This window comes from Styela clava, chromosome 12 (genome assembly GCF_964204865.1).
Source record: "Styela clava chromosome 12, kaStyClav1.hap1.2, whole genome shotgun sequence".
In the NCBI taxonomy this organism is placed as follows: Eukaryota; Metazoa; Chordata; class Ascidiacea; order Stolidobranchia; family Styelidae; genus Styela; species Styela clava.
The window spans coordinates 3,665,317-3,686,578 of record NC_135261.1 but is presented as its reverse complement, the minus strand read 5'-3'; the positions used below and the strand labels follow the sequence as shown (position 1 = coordinate 3,686,578).

At 37.4% G+C, this 21,262-nt stretch overlaps 1 protein-coding gene and 1 long non-coding RNA gene across 3 annotated transcripts in view; one reads left to right on the top strand and one right to left on the bottom strand.

Annotated features, from left to right (window-relative positions):
- The window catches only part of LOC120329333 (uncharacterized), a 29,665-nt gene extending 27,205 nt beyond the window's left edge, over nt 1-2,460 (bottom strand). For both annotated transcript variants that reach the window (XR_013479601.1, XR_005567738.2), the window contains exon 1: nt 2,121-2,460. This is a non-coding gene — a long non-coding RNA (uncharacterized LOC120329333). The remainder of the gene's footprint in view (nt 1-2,120) is intronic.
- A 105-nt stretch (nt 2,461-2,565) lies between these two features.
- Nucleotides 2,566-16,475, top strand: LOC120329331 (actin-related protein 10-like). The gene is made up of 9 exons (XM_039395929.2): nt 2,566-2,800; nt 6,594-6,808; nt 7,313-7,465; nt 8,123-8,251; nt 10,636-10,857; nt 12,128-12,227; nt 13,266-13,351; nt 14,207-14,338; nt 15,487-16,475. The coding sequence occupies exons 1-9, from the start codon at nt 2,680-2,682 to the stop codon at nt 15,730-15,732; spliced, it is 1,404 nt and encodes a 467-aa protein (XP_039251863.2). The 5' UTR covers nt 2,566-2,679; the 3' UTR covers nt 15,733-16,475.
- Nucleotides 16,476-21,262: the final 4,787 nt, after the last annotated feature.

Sequence of the window (21,262 nt, the reverse complement as noted above, 5' to 3'; positions counted from 1 at the left end):
ATTAGTTAGTTATTTGTTTGTTTTCGGAAGCATGGACTTGATGGTAGAAGAAGCCGTAACCGACCAGCGGTTACGTGAACCAACCTACGGCGGCGAGGAGTCCAGCAATCCTCTCGCACATGATCATCGCCGCATGAGATTCGAACCTGCGAGCCCACGAAGGGTAATCAGATTTGCGGTGACGAGCGTATTCCTAACGCTTAGCACGATGCGCCACACCGCCGAGCCTAGATGTGATTCTGTACTCGTTTTCTCTTATTTTACTTCCATTCTCTGTTTTACTTTCGAATTAATAATGGAGCAATCTGTAACATGTTAACATTGAACTATAAAAAAGACACAATTGGAATATATCAAAGAAAATTTTAAATTAATGTATATTCAGAAGCAATTTTACCATTTTCGAAGTACTATCGCATGCTCCCTTACAATCTACCACGTTTAATCAAGTCTGTCTATGTCTCACAAAACAACCGTTGTTATTCTAATCTGAGAGATTTTTACAGAGTGGTGTTCATACGATTTCAAGTGTTTTTAAATCTTCTGAAGATTTCACGTTTGTCCTCGCATTGTAGGACTCCTTCATATATTCCCACCGTCCACGCCACCCTTGCAGTAGATATACAGGCACATTGTTCCCATTGAGCGAATTAAATTGAATATACTGATTTTTAAAGTTGCTGAACGTTTCTGGTTGTGAGGTCGCGAATATCTGTAGTCTTTGATTTTATGAAAAATGAGGTCATGAAAAAAAAGTTTGGGAACCACTGAATTAGGCAGGCTTATTTTAAGGGGAGGGCTTATATTAAAATTATTTTAAAAATTCAGGTTAGGTCTTATTTTGCGGAAACACGGTAGTTTTATAGCTCGTGTTTGAAATCTCCATTGAAGATGTGGTAACGTTCATAATTTTTTTTTTTTTATGCTCTCATTTTGATACCATGGCGAGGTAAGATATCTGGACTGACTAATATTTGCAAGAAAAATTATGTATTCCTTTTCTATCGATGTACTCCCAAACGCATATTTCGTTTGAAAGTGTGGTACTATACTATTCTTGTGTGCCCAGCATAAATAAAATGCAGTATAAGTCCAATGAAATAGGCTCAGCATGAAAATATTGAAATGAATGAATACGTGACGTAATGCGAACTGGTAAATATGTGGCAGCTACAGAAAATTTGTTTCAATTAGTTTTCGATTTTTTCGCATAAATTTTAAACTTCTTCTTGTGTGGTGCCAAACACATATTGGCACAATGAATCGTATACAGAAGAAGAATAACACTTTGGATAGTAAATAAAAATATATTCATTGCTGACCGTAATGATTACTATTGACTCGATCCCTGAAACATAATTTCATCCGCGAATAGCACCGGTACTTCAAGGTTACCAATTTTACCATTTTCGAAGTACTATCGCATGCTCCCTTACAATCTACCACGTTTAATCAAGTCTGTCTATGTCTCACAAAACAACCGTTGTTATTCTAATCTGAGAGATTTTTACAGAGTGGTGTTCATACGATTTCAAGTGTTTTTAAATCTTCTGAAGATTTCACGTTTGTCCTCGCATTGTCGGACTCCTTCATATATTCCCACCGTCCACGTCACCCTTGCAGTAGATATACTGCCACATTGTTCCCATTGAGCGAATTAAATTGAATATACTGATTTTTAAAGTTGCTGAACGTTTCTGGTTGTGAGGTCGCGAATATCTGTAGTCTTTGATTTTATGAAAAATGGGGTCATGAAAAAAAAGTTTGGGAACCACTGAATTAGGTAGGCTACTTATATGGTGCGAGATAAACACATTGCCTAATGAACAGCTAAAACCATCGATAACAAATCGAATAAAAATATATCGCTTAATAAAAAGAAAAACTGCTGGTACAATCTTGAAAAGTTTTGAAAAGGTTGACTGTGAACTAAAGAATCATAGTGTCAAATGATTTTGGCATTTTAGTGGTCGCCCGTTGAGGGAGTTTTCGTGAACTTTCTCTGAGAAAATATTCTTCAAAAACACGCAGGCGAGTAGCACAGATACTTCAAGCTTGCGATTACATGCTTAATTTCAGTTTTTCAAAAGCGCCGTATACAATGAAACTATATTGCTTACCATGAGTATACCTAGCTTCACAATCCTGGAAAACGCATTTCAATGGCGGACAGCACCGGTACTTTGAGCTTGCGGTTTCAGGCTGGGTTCCGGCACTTCTTCCGACTTATGCGACACTAGACTTTCATATGGTTGAGTACATTTTCCTTTTCAAAGTTTTGGAGCTATATATCGTAACTACACGAGTTTCAAACGGCAAACTTACAGCGGCGACCTAACCACACGCATGGTCGAGGTCGCAAAGCGGGAAGGGACGAAAAGATAATTCAGGCAATGGTAAATACATTATTGCATCATAATCTGTTATTGGAATAATGGTGTAAAAATTGCGTCAATAAATTTTGGTTTGGGTAATATTGTCATTTGGAATAAATTCTAAAATGACTTATTAGCATTTGGGTGTAGTTTGAATGATATTCAGCAGCCTGATTAGATGTTGTTCGTTCATTGAATTTAGCCAAAATAGGCTCGTTAGCGCCCTCATAAACCATTCCACGTTCCAGTACCGTCGCTCGGGTTTTGCAGGTTTGTTTCGTTTGTATTTTCCAGTTTGTGCAAAATGCCACTTTACCAGACGCTTTTCGCCGTTGTTTTGGATATTGGACAAGCTTATACTAAAGTTGGATTTGCTGGCGAGTCATCTCCAAGAGCTATAATTCCCACGTCGCTAAAGACCGAAGGTACGTTAACAGTAGGGTGGCCATATTTCCAAATCCTAAAAGGAGGACACATCGTTTGGTACACCTGTGCCTGAGATATACGGTATACGTCATATATCTACCTAAATTCTCTAGTATTAAAAATAAAAGCGACAATAGACGATGTGACGACAATGCAATAATGCATTCTTGTCTTGTCAACGAGCAACTACGGGTACCAGGTACCGGTATAGCCGCAAGTACCGTAATGTACCGGTACCGTACTCCGCTTCGCTATCAGTTTTATCTTTTCTAAATCTAGCATGGATACTTGAGTCAAACATTTTGGTGTAAATCATTTATGATATGACGTAAAAGATAGGCTAATTGCAGTAACGATTTTTACATGATAAAGTATGCATTTAACCGAGCGCAGTGGTTCTTAAAGTCTTAACTTTTGCAGGTCTGCCAAACCCTGAGCGCTATTGTGCACGACCGAGGGCGCGAGCGAATTCAATTTTGCACGCCCAAAATTTGCAATTGCTCACCAATGAAAATCAGTATAAATGGTTTTTAAATCAATATTACAGTAATATAATGATGTCAACAAATTGTAGCTCCACAATTGTTGACTAGGGTGGTGTAGCCAGTCTGCGGACAATTTCATTCAAACCGCTATAAAACAAAAACCAATATTTCTAACCTGTTAATTTTTTCACAGTAGGTGCATGGGCATTTCTTCTACACGCTAAACCTCGAATTAACTTTCTACGACCAGGGGTTAAAGCTATACAAACCACCAAAGTACGACACTCTGAAGACCTATTTGCGACCGAACGACCAGTGTGCGACCACGGATTTCAAGCCTTGAACATCATTTCTGCTGCGTCAAGACTAGGGCATACGCAGCCATGCGTGAAAAAAATTAGCTTCTAATTGCATTTCTGACTGTCATATATTTTAAGAACAAGGTTATTTCGAACAAAACTCGTCAAATTATAAACAAAACACCGCATTACAGCAATCAAACGAACAAAAACACGGTGGTCGCAAATTGGTCGACAATGCTATTATCGACGTATTGGAAATGCGCACCCCCCTATTCCCCCTCCTTTGAATGTAGAAACGCGAAACTTCAAAGATGGTTAAAAGAAACAGAACTCTACCCACCTGCCAAGTTTCATCTTTTTATCTCTTAAATTTGTATGGATTTTCGAGCTTTTTCAAAGGGATAATGGGTAGTTGGCGACATGGAAAAATGGTCCGTTTTTTTTCTTCGGTCGGGTTTTCGGTCGTAACTTTTTTGTTTGTGGCCGCATTTTAATGTAATTTCGCAGAGCTACGAGGGATAAGTGGCTGATAACGCGTGAGAAATATCGTCTCGGTTCGTTATTTTTTTCGGCATTAATTTAATCGATGAAGTTGATGGTCGCAAATAGGTCTTGGCCGCAAAGTGGGTAAGCCACCCTACATACTAGCTTGCAAGATTTGGCCTGATCGAAAAATGCGAAGCAAGAAATCCACATTTCATAATTGCTTGGCGGTAAGGCCCATCGTGTTGAAGGAATCCCGTGAGACTAGTTATGGGCAAAAAGATCGCCAGACTCCTTGACGACGCTGGTCAATTACGGCTCTGATTCAGCGTATTGTTTATCCAATAATTTTACGCAAAAACACTCCCAACATTAATGTCAAAGTATAGAAATAATGTTTACGGGTCAAGGGTCAAATGCCCATTTTTGCTTTGATTCAACGTATTTTTTACATACATACATACATTCAACAAATTTTTATTCAATAATTTTACAAGGATGTACTGAACAGTACCAGTATCCAAAGTCGCACAAACACTCAAAATTAATGACAAAGTATAGAAACAAATTTTGGGGGTCAAAGGTCAAACGTCCCTTTTTGCTCTGATTCAACGTATTTTTTGTCCAATAATTTTACACAGATATATTGAGCAATCTGAAGTCAAATTCTGTTGCACGCGAGCGCAGTCTTTTTGCACGCAGGAATTTCTGATTGCTCGCCTGATTTCTCGTTCAAAAAGGCCATGAAATCCAGACTGGCCTATATAGTATCCCAACGCAATGTATTGCTTGTCATATGTGAATTGATAATTACAAGTTGCTATTTACGTTGAAATTTTCTTAACCCATCAAAAAATGTAGATTATGTCACAAGAGAATTTCAAATATTAAATTCCCTTGAAAAAGGAGGACATTTTGACCTTTTAGAGCAGGGATTCCCAAACCAGGGGTCGCGATCCCAAATTGGGTCGGGATGATAAATAGGTAGGGTCGCAAACAGGTCATGGGGTCGCTGAGCTATGGTAGAGGATGGATGTACAAAACATCTAAGATTTGAAAAACCATGTTAAATTTAGCAGTGTTTACCATGGCTTACTGTAAAACAGGCCAGGCCCATAGGCATCCCTCTATGCTTATGCTATAGAAAATGTACCGGTAGATGTTCATTGTGACATCACTGTTTGGTTTTAGCTTATTTTACTTAATACCACCACATGACCAAACTCAAAAGTCCAGTGAAAGGAGCTCGACTAAAGTTTCATAAAAAATATATATATTGACCTGAGGTCGCACTGGACACTTGAAAGTTGTCTTTGGGGTCGTCCTGAAAAAAGCTTGGGAACCCCTGTTTTAGAGCGTCCTCGGGGGACATAAAATTTTGAACAAAAAAGGAGGACGTATGGTCACCCTAGTTAACAGTAGTCTAATAGTAGAGCAACTGAGCAAGTATATTAACCGGTACCGTATCATAAGAAAGGGTAGGATTTACATATTTATCCCGTATTCAGGTATTAAACCTTCACAAAGGTTTTACCAGTTTCCCCAATCTTCTGTAGTCACTGTTCATTGTTTGCTTTGCATTAAACCTTTGTAAAGGTTTTGCCAGTTTCCCCGATATTCCCAATCTGCCAATCTTCTGTGTGTTCATTGTTTGTGTTTTGTGTATGATTTTTTTGCGGGAAAATCAAAATATACCTATACAAGTTCTGACGCTGCCGTACCGGTACTGTCAGATTGTGTGCTGCAGTGCCGACATACTGACATAAATCTGTAAATGCAGCATTTGTGTCAGCCTATAATCTCTAACTTTAGTCATCTTTTTTCTTTGCGAATTGTTTAAAAATAATATTATGCGAATACACAAATTGATATATTTAAACAGCTATTTGGGTGAATGTAGAACAAATTCACAACCATCTTTTGGTCATAAAGTCCATAGAAGGAAATGTCTAGAGCAAAACATAAGCAAACGTTCATGGGACAAAAATCTATTATACTCCAGTGGTTATAAATTTCAATACTGCAATAAGTTGCAGGCTCTAATTACTCTGCGTGGGTTCGCAGTTTCGAATCCCATGTGATGATAGTTATGTGCGAGAGGATTGGACTTCTCGCCGACCAGCCGCGGTAGGATGGTTTCTGGGTTCACGTAACCGCTGGTCGGTCACGGCTTTCTTCACCATGAAGTCCATGCTTCCGAAAATAAAATGGTACGGTAACCGGACGAGAGTCTGTGGTTCCCCATATTGTTAAGCCGTTCTTTCGGCTTTCCTTGCCCCCTCCTCCCCCGGGATAAATGTGTAGATCCTATCCTATCCTAAAGTGCCTTGTTAAATATGGCATGTAGGTACCTTTTCTAATGCCAGCCATTGAAATGACTGTGCTTATCTTGACTGGTTTACTGACCCCTTCAGTTTCATTATTTTCTTTTATTAGAGTACTGTGATATTATTATCTTGATAATTTTGTCTTGAGCAGTGTATATGCATACTAATATATTATCTCTATTTTATATCTTTTAGGCAATGAAGAAGAGCCACTAATTGCAGGAATAGCAGAAAATTCAGAAATAAATAAGTTACACCTCGGGACAAAATTGAAAGCTTTCTTACATCATATATACTTCAAATATTTACAAATCAGCCCCAAAGATAGACGTGTTATCGTCTGTGAATCGTTACTAAATCCTACAATATTTCGAGAAATCATTGCTGATGTTCTGTTTACAAATTTTGAGGTATAGTATGCTTTATTTAAGCAGATTTTCTCTTCAATTACACATTTAAAAGTATTTGCCAAAAGTGTTAATATTTGGGTAAAATTGATTTTTTATTACTTACAAAATGCATCATTTACTATGTAAGCTAAATTCGTTCATGGTTAGGGTGCTCTTTTGGTCAATCAGTTTGTTTTTCTAGGACTTCTTCTGTGATAAATATTTCTGTCTATGTTTTCCAACCCTTGTTAACTTGAATGATCCAAGTCCTGTGTCCAACACATATACATTGTATGTAATGCTATCGTCGCAATCATCAATTTTCATTATTTCACCCCTCAACGTTATATCTCTCACCAATTTTAGCTTTTGCTAAGATATTTAATTTTATTGATGACTTTATTTTTTGGTTGACGAAAGAATGAATCTTTCTCTCTGTTTTATACATCAGTGGTCATTTGCTCCCTTGACTTTTGTTCATTTTTATATGTTACTCTCAACACTTCTCTCTTGAATTTTTAACAGGTTCCATCAGTATTATTTGCACCACACCATCTACTCTCATGTTTCACTGTTGCAGCAGACACAGCACTTGTGCTAGACTGTTCAGAATATGAATCTTCTGCTTTACCTGTCATTGAAGGAACACCTGTCATATGGGCCTGGCACGCTGCCCCTGTAAGTGCAAAATGTTATTACAAAAGGCCTAATAACTGACACTATATTACAATGCTCCCCAACCTTTTTTTTTACTTCAGCCCTTTGACCATTTCGAACTGTTTATTATTGTATATTTTGCTATTCAAAAAGGTTTTTCTTTCATATAATTGAAATAATATAAATTTATTTTCTATGTAATTATGATTTATGTTTACTTATTTATTTTATTTCACTTTGTGAACCATAACCAAAACTTTTTCCAATCTGTGCGTTTTTACAGAGGAATCTTCATCTATGTCAAGTTGTTTTTAGAAAGCTTGACCTTTGAAAGTAACGAAGCAAATTTGTGCCGTTGTGAAACTTTTTAACCATTGTATTGTTGCCATATTATTTCTTCACCCGATATATTTTTAATAATTGAACCAGTGGTTCGCAAACTTTCAAAGTCCAAGGTCCCCTTTCAAAGACTCTTGACAATCTGTGGCCCTGTTCTTTCTAACAGTTTTCCATCAGCCTTGGCCAAAAAGCCACAAACGATAGTAAAATACCAAAGAAAATCACTCTGTGGCCTCATAGGGGTTTAGGTCCCAATATGGGAAACGCTGATATGATATTTTTCCTCCTATGAGGTTATAGATATATGCAAATAACATTCTGTGATTTTATCTTTTTCAGCTTGCAAGTAATGCGATTCATAGACAAATTCATACAATGATTCAAGCTGGAGGTTTGATTCAGAAAGAAAACGGCAAACCTGTGAAATTAACTGAAGATATTCCACATAATGTTATAGAAGATATAAAGGTAATTTGAGATTGAATTTTGTATATGAGGATCAGATAAACTTATAACATGGCTTTTTCAATGGAGCTGCTGGTTGAGCATTGTCATAGGCATTGAGAATACACTTGCTGTGATGCCTATGATTACCCTGCGCTGATTGGAGGTTTCTATCCCGCAGGGGATAATTATGTGTAAGAGGATTGCTGGACTCCTCGACGACCTAGGGTGGTGGAAAGTTTCTATTACCTAAAATGTACTATGCAGGCAAACTCGATGTACTATGCAGGCAAATTCACTTTTAGTAGATACTTAAGTGAATTATAAGTGAAAAAAAGCGCTTAATCGAGCTTTATTGAGCTTCCAAAGTATCGCAATTAGGAAGATTAACTCACTCACCCTGGAGGTTACATATTGAGTAGGCCATGCTATAAAATAGCAGCTTCTTATGTGACCATTCATAAGCGCTAATTGTAATGAGCCTTGGTTGAAGTGAATACTGTTCATTCGAACCAGTATTCCCCAAACTTTTTTCTGCCAGCGCCCCCTTGGACGACATTTAAACTAGCAAACATATAATAGTATGGTATAATGTGAAGCCTAGTAAAATGCCACCATCTTAATAATATCTGGCTTCATTTTAGTTAAAAACAGTCTTGATTCTCCTCGTCTGACACTGTCGAGGGAATCTCTCTTGATATGTTAAAGTGCGGTCACTGCACTCAATCTACCGCTCTACCGAGAATAAACTGGCAAGACCATTAAAAAAACTTTCAACCCGATCTCACTCGTGAGGATATTTCAATTTGATTCTGTTCCCAAAAAGATGGAATACTGAGCATGAGTTTGAAAGTATGGGCCCAATGGTAGTGGTGCATTTTCGCTCCTAGAAATTCAGGGTTATCTAGAAAACTAAAACCAAAAATTTCTTTACTATCTCCAAAAAAATTATTCAATTTTATTTGCGCTTGAACTTCTGTTTCCGTATGATTATACTCAAAAGTTTCGCAAAATTTTCAACCACTCACTTAGTTTTCTGCTGAAACCCACTTTCTGCTATCAGGACATGGAAATGAAAGAGTTTAAACGGTGAATACAGAATATTATGTGTTTGTGCCAAGAAAAATCTGGACATTACTTGAAGGATTGTTAAGGCGACCAGCAGTGATTCAAACGTGACGAGGTGACCTCCCATACATCAAATCAGACGATTGGTTTCTTGAAAGAGAAGTCAGCAGTGACATCCAGTGGGCACTTTAGTTATCGGACTGAAACCTTGCAGACTTTGATATGTAGGGAGTTCGAAGGACAATTTGTATTGGAGCAATCCTCAAACGATTGGTGAACTCAAGGCTGCAATTGCAGAAATAAAATAGAGAAATATCCAAAGAAGATGATTGACAACGTTGCAAAAAGAATGCAGTTGTCGAGGAGGGCATTTGGAACATATTCTAGGAACAACATAATTTTTGTGCAAAATGACGTACATTTTCCGACACTTTTGGGAATACATGCGCAAATAGAAGTTCAAGTGTAGACAAAATTAAATAATTAATTCCATTTCCGTATAAGTAAGTAATCGAGCAATTGATGGTCTCGTTTTTTGGGGATCACACTGTATAATACTGTTTCTAATATAAATCGGTTAAATATGCTGCTTAAGTCACTGTATTCGATATTTTTAACTTACGCAACACAAATGATAAACCGACATTAAACAATGTCAGGCACAACATGATATACCAACAGGCTAAATCTTTTCCTTCTGCCAATTTATGTATTACTTATGTAGCCTTATTATTCAATGACCCAAAAAATAAAAATGAACCAGTTAATTAAGTCGCAACATGGAGATGGTCCCATCTGGAGTTCGTCAGTTCAATCAGATGCTCGGCTCTCACATTTTGCTCTTAACAAAACTAAAATTATAACATAAGGGCGTTGTTCTTAACAATACCGCTTCAAAGTACCATAAAACCCGATAGTGAAATGAGGGTGATATTCAAAACAGTACAAGAAAGGTGCAGTGCATGGTGATGAAGGAAGCGTATCCCATATGCGCCATGTGTTATTGTGAAACAATACAGATTGGAAAAGTCATTACCTATTCTACATTGAGCGAGATATTTCGAACGCCGAAATCACAAGTAAACTAGTTTGAACCAAAACAGGAGTAAATGGCATAAAATATCGTACCTCTTGTGAGTTCCCGTTTTGATTTCAGCGCCCCCCAATTACCCAGTTTAACAGCCAGCGCCCCTCAATTGCCCAAATCGCCATCAGGGCATCCCAAGTTATGTCAAACGCCCACAAGAGGGCGTTTTTGCCCACTTTGGGAACCGCTGATTTAAACATTGGGCTTGGTATTAGTTTTCTTTTTTACTTATATGCTTTATTTTCTGTGACAGGTCAAATCGTGTTTTGTGGCTGGATACGAACGAGCAAAGCAGATTCAAGCGCACAGACTTGCCCAATGGACGGCTGCAGCTAGTCAAGAAGGGGAGGGGGCTGCGACAACCGAGAAAAGACCAAGTCCACCACCTGACATGGTTTATCCTATGGGGGGTAGAAAATTGCTGATGATTCCAGGAATAGTGAGGGAGGAGGCAGCAGAGGTCTTGTTTGAACAGGTTTGTCTAACTTATATACAACGTAATTACAGCTGCAGAAAATTATCCATACAGAATTGATGTAGCTTTCTGCGATTTTCTTTACATGGTATTATATACAACACTCTTTCACTCTGAACAAAGCCTTGAACAAGCGGATATTTTACCATTTTCGAGTGACTAAAATCATTTTGGTTCGGCATTGTGTGTCCATTGAATATCCGTCTCTGCCAACACAGTTAATCCTAACATTTTAACGTTGGCACTTCGAATTAGGCTCTAATCAGATACAAAAATCATATGTTGTTGCTTGTTGGATTATATTAAGTTATTACATTATTATTACAATATTACATTAAGTTCATCATAACGTTATACCATTTCAAATATGTGATATCCACTCCATTTGTAATTCTATGACTTGGGTCGTTAATTTTCACAATATTAGACCGTATAATTTTTCAAAGTCGAAGAAAACTTTATGATCTAGCTCAGAGTTTCCCCAAACTTTTTGGACAGCGGACCCCTGTTTGTTAATCTTATTTCTGACGGACCGGATTACGGATTAGTAAGAGTTGAAAATTCTGCCTCACACTTGTATGTTGTTGCAAAAGACAATAAAATTTTTAATTGCCTTTTTTGACAGCAATGGATACCGATATTCGTCCGCACCGCTCAATCAAAATAACGCAGTGGCTTTTTGATTGAAATCAATCATTGAATAGCCTAACTATCAGATTCCTTTCATGCAGTTGCGGACCCCTAGTGGCTAGTATAGTCATCACGAACCCCCAGGGGTCTGTGTACCTCAGTTTGGGAAACCCTGATCTAGCTGATTCACTCACTGTCATGGTGTTGTAGATTTGGTAGGGAAATTTCTCATTTAAAACATAATAGCTTTTGTGGGATGAGATATTAGGCACTCCATTTTTTCACAAGCAATGACACCAAAAGTAGAAACAGGCTCATGAAATGTAAATATGATTTTTTAATTTTTATTGGAAAGTGAAAGAAGACGAAGAATAAATTTAGTGATAAGATAGAAGATAGTCTTGAAATTTGAAACAATAAAAAGGTTTATAAAATGGTTGAATAAAAATTTATATCTATATTGTGGGTATGTCCATTGAGAGTTATTTGCACTCGAAAGGCCATCGTCAAAAGGTTAGTGCGTGCTGGGTCTGAAATGTGCCCTACCGCAGCTGTCAACACACCTGTAGCTATTTATCCAGAGACTTGTTCCAAGTGTGAATGCCCAATAAAATATGTGAATTTTACGTGATATTTTCAGGATAATGATCGTCTATCTGTAGCAACAATTGTTCTTGATTCTATATTGAAATGCCCGCTCGATTCAAGAAAGGAATTGGCAAAAAATCTCATTGTATTAGGTATTTATTTCTTCATATTCCATATTTTTGTATTATTATTGGGTCTTCACTCTTCACCTCTGATTATCCTGCGTGGGCTCGCAGGTTTGAATTCTGTGGGAGATAATTATGTGCGAGAAGATTGCTGTACACTGCCGTAGGGTGGTTCACGTTACCACTGGTCGGTGACCGCTTCTCCCACTGTCAAGTCCATGCATCTGAGAGAAAAAACTGGCTAACTAATCCCATACCTGACATTGACTGGTAACCTGGTGAGAGGCCGTGGTTCGCCATTGATTAAGCCGTCTTAGCGTTTTTTTTTTCCTCGGGTTAAATATATAAATCCTATCCTACTTGTCTGTTAGTGATATGGCGACTATAAGATTAGTAGCTGCATTTGTAACTGAACTAGGGACTATAGCAGAGTTTCTCAAATTCCACCTAGGGGATTAGGGAGCCACATCCCACAAGCAAATGTTCGCGCTTTACCATTTGCGATGACTACACATATGTAACTGAAATAGAGACTATAGCTGAATTCCTCAAGCTTGACTAGGAGGTTACGGACCGCTTCTCTAGGAGCGCCAGCCTGCAAGCAAATGTTCGCTCTATACCATTTGTCATGACAACACATATTTAAACGGCACATAAAGGAACTGATGGGAATGTCTAGGTATCAAAACTAGGTATTTTTATAAAACAGCGGAGGGGCACAAGTGTTGAGAGTCTTTGAAAAGGGCTTGGATCATGAAAGTTTTAAAAGATTGTTTTAATGAATTCTACATATCTCCATACCATACTCAAACGGGTTGTTATATAGGGTGCCCATATATTGTTTTGGCCCTCACAGATGTATCAAATGAAATAAATATTTAGTTAAAGAATTACTGATCAAAAAACAACAAACCTGGTTGAGGTATATAGAGAACTGACTTCATAACAAAATTGAAATTGTAAAGGGACTTTATGGACACCACTTTTGTGTTTGGGCATTCCCCCATTTTCTGAATTATGATTACATATTATCAAGTACCGGTCAGTACACTTTTTCTGTTTAAGGTGGAACCTCCATGCTTCCTGGTTTTCTCCACAGACTTTTATCAGAACTTCGTGATTTAGTTGCAGAAGAAGATAGATATCAGCAGGTAATAACTTGTATATATTGTGCCAATAGAAATCGGATACAATGCTCTTCTTTTCAACCAGAGCTGTGGCGTCAAGACTTTGGCATGTTTTTATTGGTGCTCTCGTAGTGTATGTACCAGGTTAAGTTTAGGCCATAATTTTATTTCGATTTTCTCTATTTTAGTTCTATTACGAGTTCGGGGAATGTCTGTTTAAGCCAAGTCAATATACCCCCTGCCCATAGGATTCAGTCCCTTCACGCAACTTGATGTAAAGTAGGCGAACAAAATTAGTTACCTCCATATTGGTACGAACACTTCTGTAGTGCCTTTTCATTGATGTCAGAAATTCCTCATAACTGAGTCAAAATTATTAGGTCAGAATATGACTTTCCGATTTTCATTGGTGATAATCAAAATTTCAGACAAAGTATTTAAATAACTGAATGTTTCCAACAGACATTTAAGAAGTCTTCCATGGTTCTTTGAAAATTTCAATCAGTAGGCAGATAGAGTCGATTTCAAAATTTTTTGCCAGCCCAAATTCGAAGCCAGGGTCTTCATTTACATGGCTCAGAAGATTGGATTTGGAGTTTGATGTGAAATTTCCAGTACTTCCGTAGTGTGTGTACGAGGTTAAGGTTGGCATAATTTTATTCCGATTTTCCTTTATTTTAGTTCTATTACGAGTTCGGGGACTGACTGTGTTAGGCAGGTTTAATATACCTGTCCATAGGTTGTAGTCCCTTCACACAACTTGATGTAAAAGAGGCGGACAAAATTAGTTACCTCCATATTGGTGCACACACTTCTGGAGCGCCAAATTTTCTCTGATACTGCACCCCGTCCCCATGATTTCGATACTTTGTTTTACAGCTCTCAGAGTGTGAGTTTCGTGTACACAAGACTCCTGTTCATCCAAACTTAGTATCCTGGCTTGGTGCTTCAATCTATGCTTGTCTAGATACCTTTCCTATCAAATCTGTTACAAAAGATTACTTCACACAGGTCAGTGGAAATATAATAAGTAGATTCGTGTTATTTTGGTTCCTCTGCATTATTACTGTATTACACTATAAACACTAACAATATCATACCACACAAATGCACTATGACTACAGTGTTGGGTAAGGAGTGGCCCTATACCCCAAGTCACTAGGCATGCAAGTTATGTCTCACTTGCGATAGTTGAGTCATGTCATTTAGATACTCAAATCGCTTTGAGTCTTCGACAAATGTTGGTTCGAGTCAAACTCTATTAGTTTTGATACCTCGAGCTTGCACTCTATACCAGTGGTTCTCTAACTTTTTGGGCCGTGCTCCCTTTCCAGAATTTATTAAGTCTCGCGCCCCACCTCAAAAAGAATTAGCTAACAATAAGCTGCAAATAACAGATAGTAAGGCGAAAGTATATTTTATTCAAAAATATTTTTAATTAGCTTCACACTCCACATCCCTCAAAAAATTATCTACGCGCCCCATCGTTTAAGAGCCACTGCTCTATACGATAGCTCACTATAAAACAAGCCAGTCTCGATGTGTCCCAACGTAAGCTATAAGATACGTTAACAAGCTTTACATAAATTTAATACATAACTTTCGAAACGTCAAGTAGGCCTACAACGCTAGTCGCCAGCCGTGTTGCACGCTGCCCATTTACTGCAGTCTTCTAACGTCTGAAACAGGGGTCTCCAACTCAAAATAGGTCACGGGCCACTTTTTGGACTTTATTGCTGACGTGGGCCGCAAACTAACAAATTAGGTACAAAATTGATACAAACAAAATAACGAAAGAAATGTTTTTGTTAAAATTACACTTGAATTAACTTTAACCTAACAGACATGAAATATTGCTTTGGTTTGCTAGTCTTAAGATAGCATGCTAATGCTTGTCAATCCAGTTCGTCAAGCCATAAAACAAGCCAGTCTCCAACTCATTTCTTGGAGTTGTGATCGAAGCAGAAAATTGTTTCATCCAAACTATTGCAAGGGTGTTCTTTACCCAAGGTGTGAAAAATTGAGTAGAAATGAACCAGGAATGTTTCGACAAATAATAGTAGCTTCTCACATATCATTGGATATCAGTGTCTGCTTGTACAGGGCCTAGTTCGTAGCGTGACTAAGTGTACTTAAAAAAATTCTGCATTTTCTTCCAGCATAAGAAGAGATTACCAGATTGGTGTGTTCTTGATCTTCAACCGCCAGAGCAATTACCTGAACGACCTTCTAGTCTTTTATCGGGTATAAAAGGACTTTCACGTACTTCGAAGATTGGGGCAACCTCAATGACATCACTCAAAACCAGTACTCGCACTTCAACTTCATCAGCGTCGGCTGCACTCGCTTCGCTAAGACTCTCAAAATCTGATACAAAATTATCATCAGCTGAGACTAAGAAATAACATAATAACCAGTCTGATTGTTCCAAACGCTATCAATGTTGGAAATTTTTCCTCACCGGTCACCGAGGCAATGGTTTTTGCAACTTCTCAGCTAATTCAAGCTGATGTGCTCAGAAGGCCTTCTTAAATTCCTCATGTCATCTGTTATTCGAGTCATTAAGTAACCTAAACTTACACCATACTTTCATAAATATTTTTAGGGTTTCCAATATGTGATATTTCGATTTAAACATTCGGCACATCGTTCTCATTAGTAATGGTACCGAGTTCTCAGTTGTTCACAAATTAGATTCCTTTTCCGTAAATTTCTTGACCGGAAATATTTCCTAGAACATTACCAAGTTTCTAACCATGTGACGGTATATATATATATATATACGATAATGACTTTAATACTTCTCCTTGAAAGTCAGTGTTTGAAATTCCCCCGTTTCCTGTGAGATCCCATTACCTACTTCTATACAAAGATTTTTGGCGGTAAATAAAGTTCGTTGGAGGGTAACAGATCCACACTTTGACCCCATTGTTTGACCCCCCCACTTGTTATGTTTCTACTGCATGTAATTGTTACATATCATGTTGCATGTCTGGTTCTTTAATAATATTGACAATTAGTAGAGTATATATATTAATGTTCTCATATGCGTTATTATGTTAACTCATTTGTATTCAAATGCTTTCAATTCGTATGCTTTTACGAGATTATTTTGATAGGGTTATAACGATTTCTGTGAACTCCATGAGTTCCCGAGCACATTTCTGCTAGGGTACTCCCGTAGTGTGTACGAGGTTAGGGTTAAGGCATAATTTCATTCCGATTTTCCTTATTTTAGTTCGATTAAGAGTCTGGAGACTGTCTGTGTTAGCCAAGTAAATATATCCCCTGCCCATAGATTTCAGTCCCTTTACACAACTTGATGTAAAGTATGCAAACAAAATTAGTTACCTCCATATTGGTATACTCACTTCTGGAACGCCCTCTTCTACATCTCTGTATAGCTGAAATAGACCTATAATAGGTCGGTGTTCAGTACTATTTTCAAAATGCTTTGCCACTGCTGAAATGCAATGGTAAATTCAAATCTTTAAAAACTGGTTCTCTCTTTTTTCAATGTGTCGCAACGTAAGCTATAAGATAAGTTAACAAGCTTTACATAAATCTAATACATAACTTTCGAAACGTCAAGTAGGCCTACAACGCTGGTCGCCAGCCGTGGTGCACGCTGCCCATTTACTGCAGTCTTCTAACGTCTAAAACAGGGGTCTCCAACTCAAAATAGGTCACGGGCCACTATTTGGACTTTATTGGCGTCGCGGGCCGCAAACTAACAAATTAGGTACAAAATGATACAAACAAAATAACGAAAGAAATGTTTTTGTTAAAATTACACTTGAATTGACTTCAACCTAACGAGACATGAAGCATTGCGTTGGTTTGTTAGTCTTAAGATAGCATGCAAATGCTCTCCGGTTAGTAGTGTGCGAAAGGCTGATTTGTTAACTTTAATTGTTGAAAAAAATAGCTGATGTTACTCCACAAGCCATTAAAATACACTCTTTAAGAAAAGTCCTATTGCTATATGCTTTAACGGCACTTATGCAGAATTATTGATTGATAGCTGCAGACTTCAATGATCTGACCGAAACATGTTTATTTCGTCATAATAAAGATGAAAAATAGAATTATTGAATCACAATTTTATTTTTACAATAGACGTTTCACCGGTCTTTGAACCCTGAAAGATTGTCCCTATTCAACGCTGAATTTGAGTGTTTTGGAGAGGTATCGCTTGCAAACTGACTCACATGTTCAACCCACCATTTTTATGCAAAACAATAAACCACGTGGCATTTTAGGCTAGTCTATCGCAGCGTTTGCGGTATCAATTTTGGATTATTGTAACTAAACTAAAGGTACTCAGAAGTCACAATGATAATTTAGTCATTTTATTTTCAACTATTTTTGAAAACAGCTAAAAACTGAAAAGTAACACGCAAAAGAGGGACCCAAAACAATGTTTACAATCGCGCTTGATATATGTCTGAGCCGGGCATAAATTCCAATTCTTACGTTATTGTTAACTTATTGCTGATTTGTGATTGTTACGAATATAAACAAGGAAATCAGTGCACGGGGAAACATCCACAGAATAAAATATGAACGTGGTAAAGTGGCGTAACAGAAGGAAATTAACCTTTTAAAGTTTGTCGGACAGGACTCTTGATGTTAAAAAATAACACGATAAAACTTACTCATAGTTGACATCGTGCTATTTTTTTTTGTGGAAAAATCTCAACCATGACGCGGGCCGCAAAAAATTGCTTCGCGGGCCGCGTGTTGGAGACCCCTGGTCTAAAACAAAAACGGTTTTCCGGGAATACCCTGAAGTCCGTCATTGCTGAAAGGACACACCAATTTTATGGCATGTTTGCCGGACTATAGTATCGTTTTATAACAATAAGTTTATTTTCACTCCATAATCGGCATAGCAGACCGTAAAATAATGTCTAAAAACTAATTATAATAATGTGTAAAAACTGATTATAGAATCGGAGAGCCAGAAAAACATTAAGTAAAATTTTTTCCAAAAAGGACTGGTACTGTTCACTCACTCAAACGTGCCAAAATCCATGCCTACCTATGGCGGGGATGTCAATTCGAAAATCAGTCATGGAAAAACTTGCCCCGAAGAAAAAAAATATATACCAGATTTAAAAACATTTCGACTCCTGCCCCTTGTAGTTTTTGTCACGGCGAGGCAACCGTGCCAAACATCCAGGGTGTTTCCAAAAATTGAACATCGTCTTGTCCAGCGAAATCGTCGGGTTATCAGTGGATCGTTCACGAACCGAACAAAATAGTGTTGAAAAAAAACGTACGAGTTCGTGTCCCACTTCAAATGTCGCGAAATCGAGCTTTTCAAGAAAGCAACCGCAAAATCTTTTTGGGGGGTGGGGGTAAAAACATATGGTTCGAAGTCAAAGAATATGATTTATTTTGAAGAAAGAAACCACGGAAATTATATTTAAGAATCATGCAAAATAACATCTACAAAATTGCCATTGAAATATGCTTGCTCCAGTAAGCAAGTCGATATTAATACCGATTGATAGGTTAATGAGCAATTATTATTGCCTCTCATTATTTTCTGAATTTGTCATCATTAGAAGTGAATTAGTGTGTACACGCTATATCAGTTTAGAAGTATACACAGATTGGAATGAACAACAAATGACGGCGCTTTTCAAAAAATGAAGTCGGCAACAAAACTTTTCCATGTTTAGAGTTGAGCAGGGATGGCATATCCCATGCAGTGGAACATGGAAAAATTTGGATTCGGAAAGGAAATATCACCCACAGTTTCTCCGACACAAAAAAATATTGTAAATTGCTTGCCCAAACTAATGTCTGTATCGGTTTCAGCTGTATGTTCCCCGGCTTTTCGTTTTGAGGACGGTGTTTCCAAATGTAAGTAGATATTCTGTTATTAGTAATAAGACTATAACTTATAAAAAGGTGATATGAATTTGATTGATCATCTGCAACGTCATATGAGCCACTTTCTGGGTATATAAATACAATTTTTGTTACGTTAAGAATTAAAAGTGTGGTATCACCGTCCATCAAGTGAAAATCATACAAGTAAAGGTATTTTTATTACGTGGATCAAAGCGTCGTTTCCTAAGATAATTCAATTCAGAAAGGATTTAACATTAATGAGATTTTGTTAATTTCATTTACTATTGATCTCAGTCAGAGTGTTCCTTACAGATTACCATTCGTTAAAGCGATGTAGGCCCTTCTTTTCAAGCTGTCAGTGATGCAAAATTACGCTACCGGAAGAAAATTGCGGTTAAATTACCCATGGGATCGCTCTGTAACACTATTATCGGAATTTGCAGAGTCCGAACAATGTGTTTAATTAGCCTAATATACAGCGTTAAAATGAACGAGTTCTTCTGCTTAATGAAAGACAACTTAGATTCCATATGCCAGCCATGGGTTGATTTGACGATTGCTGAACTGCATTAACTTAGCTGAGACAAACTGCCATTGTGTGGAGACAATGATTCTGGATATAATTAAACGTAATATTAGTCGTTTTGTTACATTGCTTGTTGTGTGTAGCCTTGTACATAGAAACCTCAAGGGATACGGGTCAGTTTCTTACATCTGCGATAATAGTTTAGTTTCGATTAGGCTTGGAAAAGACTTGCAGGAAAAGATTGATATGTCAAGAACACTTTTATACGGCATTTAATTTGAATTGTTTATGTACGTGACTTTGGAAAAAGTCGAGAATTTTGAAACTGTATGTTGTGGGGTATATCCGCGTATTAATTTTAGACTATTTCATAGGTGTCAAAGATTGTAAACACATTTTTTCAAATATGAAGTTCTCGATTTGAGGTTAATATCATATTTGTTTTGTGTTGGGTTAAATTCCTTAATTCAATTCTGGGTCATGGCGACCTAATTGGAATTTATTGTTTTCAAATTGGATTTACAAATTACTATATATTGAGAGAATACAAATTGAATGAAAGGATAGCGAAAGATTTTGAAACTCAAATGCTGAGAGTTACCGTAAAAATTATTGGCCAGGCTGTTGGAATATCATGAAGTTCAAGTAGACAAATAAATCAAAGTCACATTTGTCCGCGCCAATGTTCAAATAGTATATATATATCAGGAAACGATTTCTACAATTGGGAAATAAAGTTACGAGTACAGCAAGTGAATGACAGCTTGTTGCCAGTTGCCAGCATATCGGCTGAACTGAAGGCTTTCCTGGTGGGAAAGGGCAGAAAGTTCGTTTAGAGAAAGTTCGTTATAATGCCTACATTATTACTTGAATTAGAAAAAAGAATATAAAGAAATTACAAGGAATATTAAATGAACTCTTCTGCACTTTCACGGGACCGTTGTGGGTATCGATTTTTTCGGGCGATATTAAAGTCGGATCGATGTATGCTGCCGTAAATCTGAAAAGTGTCGCTAAGGTGGAGATTATACTTGCAAGAACTTGGAGCCGTAATTTAGTTGTTGCGTCAGTTTTCCCGAATATGCCTTCATCTGCTTTGATTAACAAGAACTTTTTTACGTATGACGAGAAAAAAACAATGTTATTTTCCCAAAGAGCTGATAAAAAATAGAATTTGTTCATAGCAATCGCATTGTGATATTTTTCAACTTGCAAATTCTAAAGAAACATCTGAACATGGATTCGAAAGTTATTCCATTCTAGCGAATATCGGAGTATGTTTTAGAATTAGACAACACTTGGCCTGACCCAATGGCTCTCATTAAATCGGTTCGAAATGGAGATCAAAAGGTCATTTGTTGGCGTCTGAAGAACTTTTCGCATTTTGACATAAGGCCATTTTGGCATTATAATCCAATTAATTTAGATCAGTCAGTCAAGACGGAAAAATCAATACAACTGTCAAATTCGTCTTCCTATTCAAAGACCGTTTCGAGCTAAATGTGTCGCCAAAATAGATTTATTCAATGAGATTGTGTCGTCAT

Excerpts from the sequence above, each read along its gene's own strand:
- LOC120329331 (XM_039395929.2), top strand. The coding sequence starts at position 2,680 with ATGCCACTTTACCAGACGCTTTTCGCCGTTGTTTTGGATATTGGACAA. Across the intron at positions 7,466-8,122 it reads GGGCCTGGCACGCTGCCCCT|CTTGCAAGTAATGCGATTCA; the intron begins GTAAGTGCAAAA and ends TATCTTTTTCAG. Across the intron at positions 10,858-12,127 it reads CAGAGGTCTTGTTTGAACAG|GATAATGATCGTCTATCTGT; the intron begins GTTTGTCTAACT and ends TGATATTTTCAG.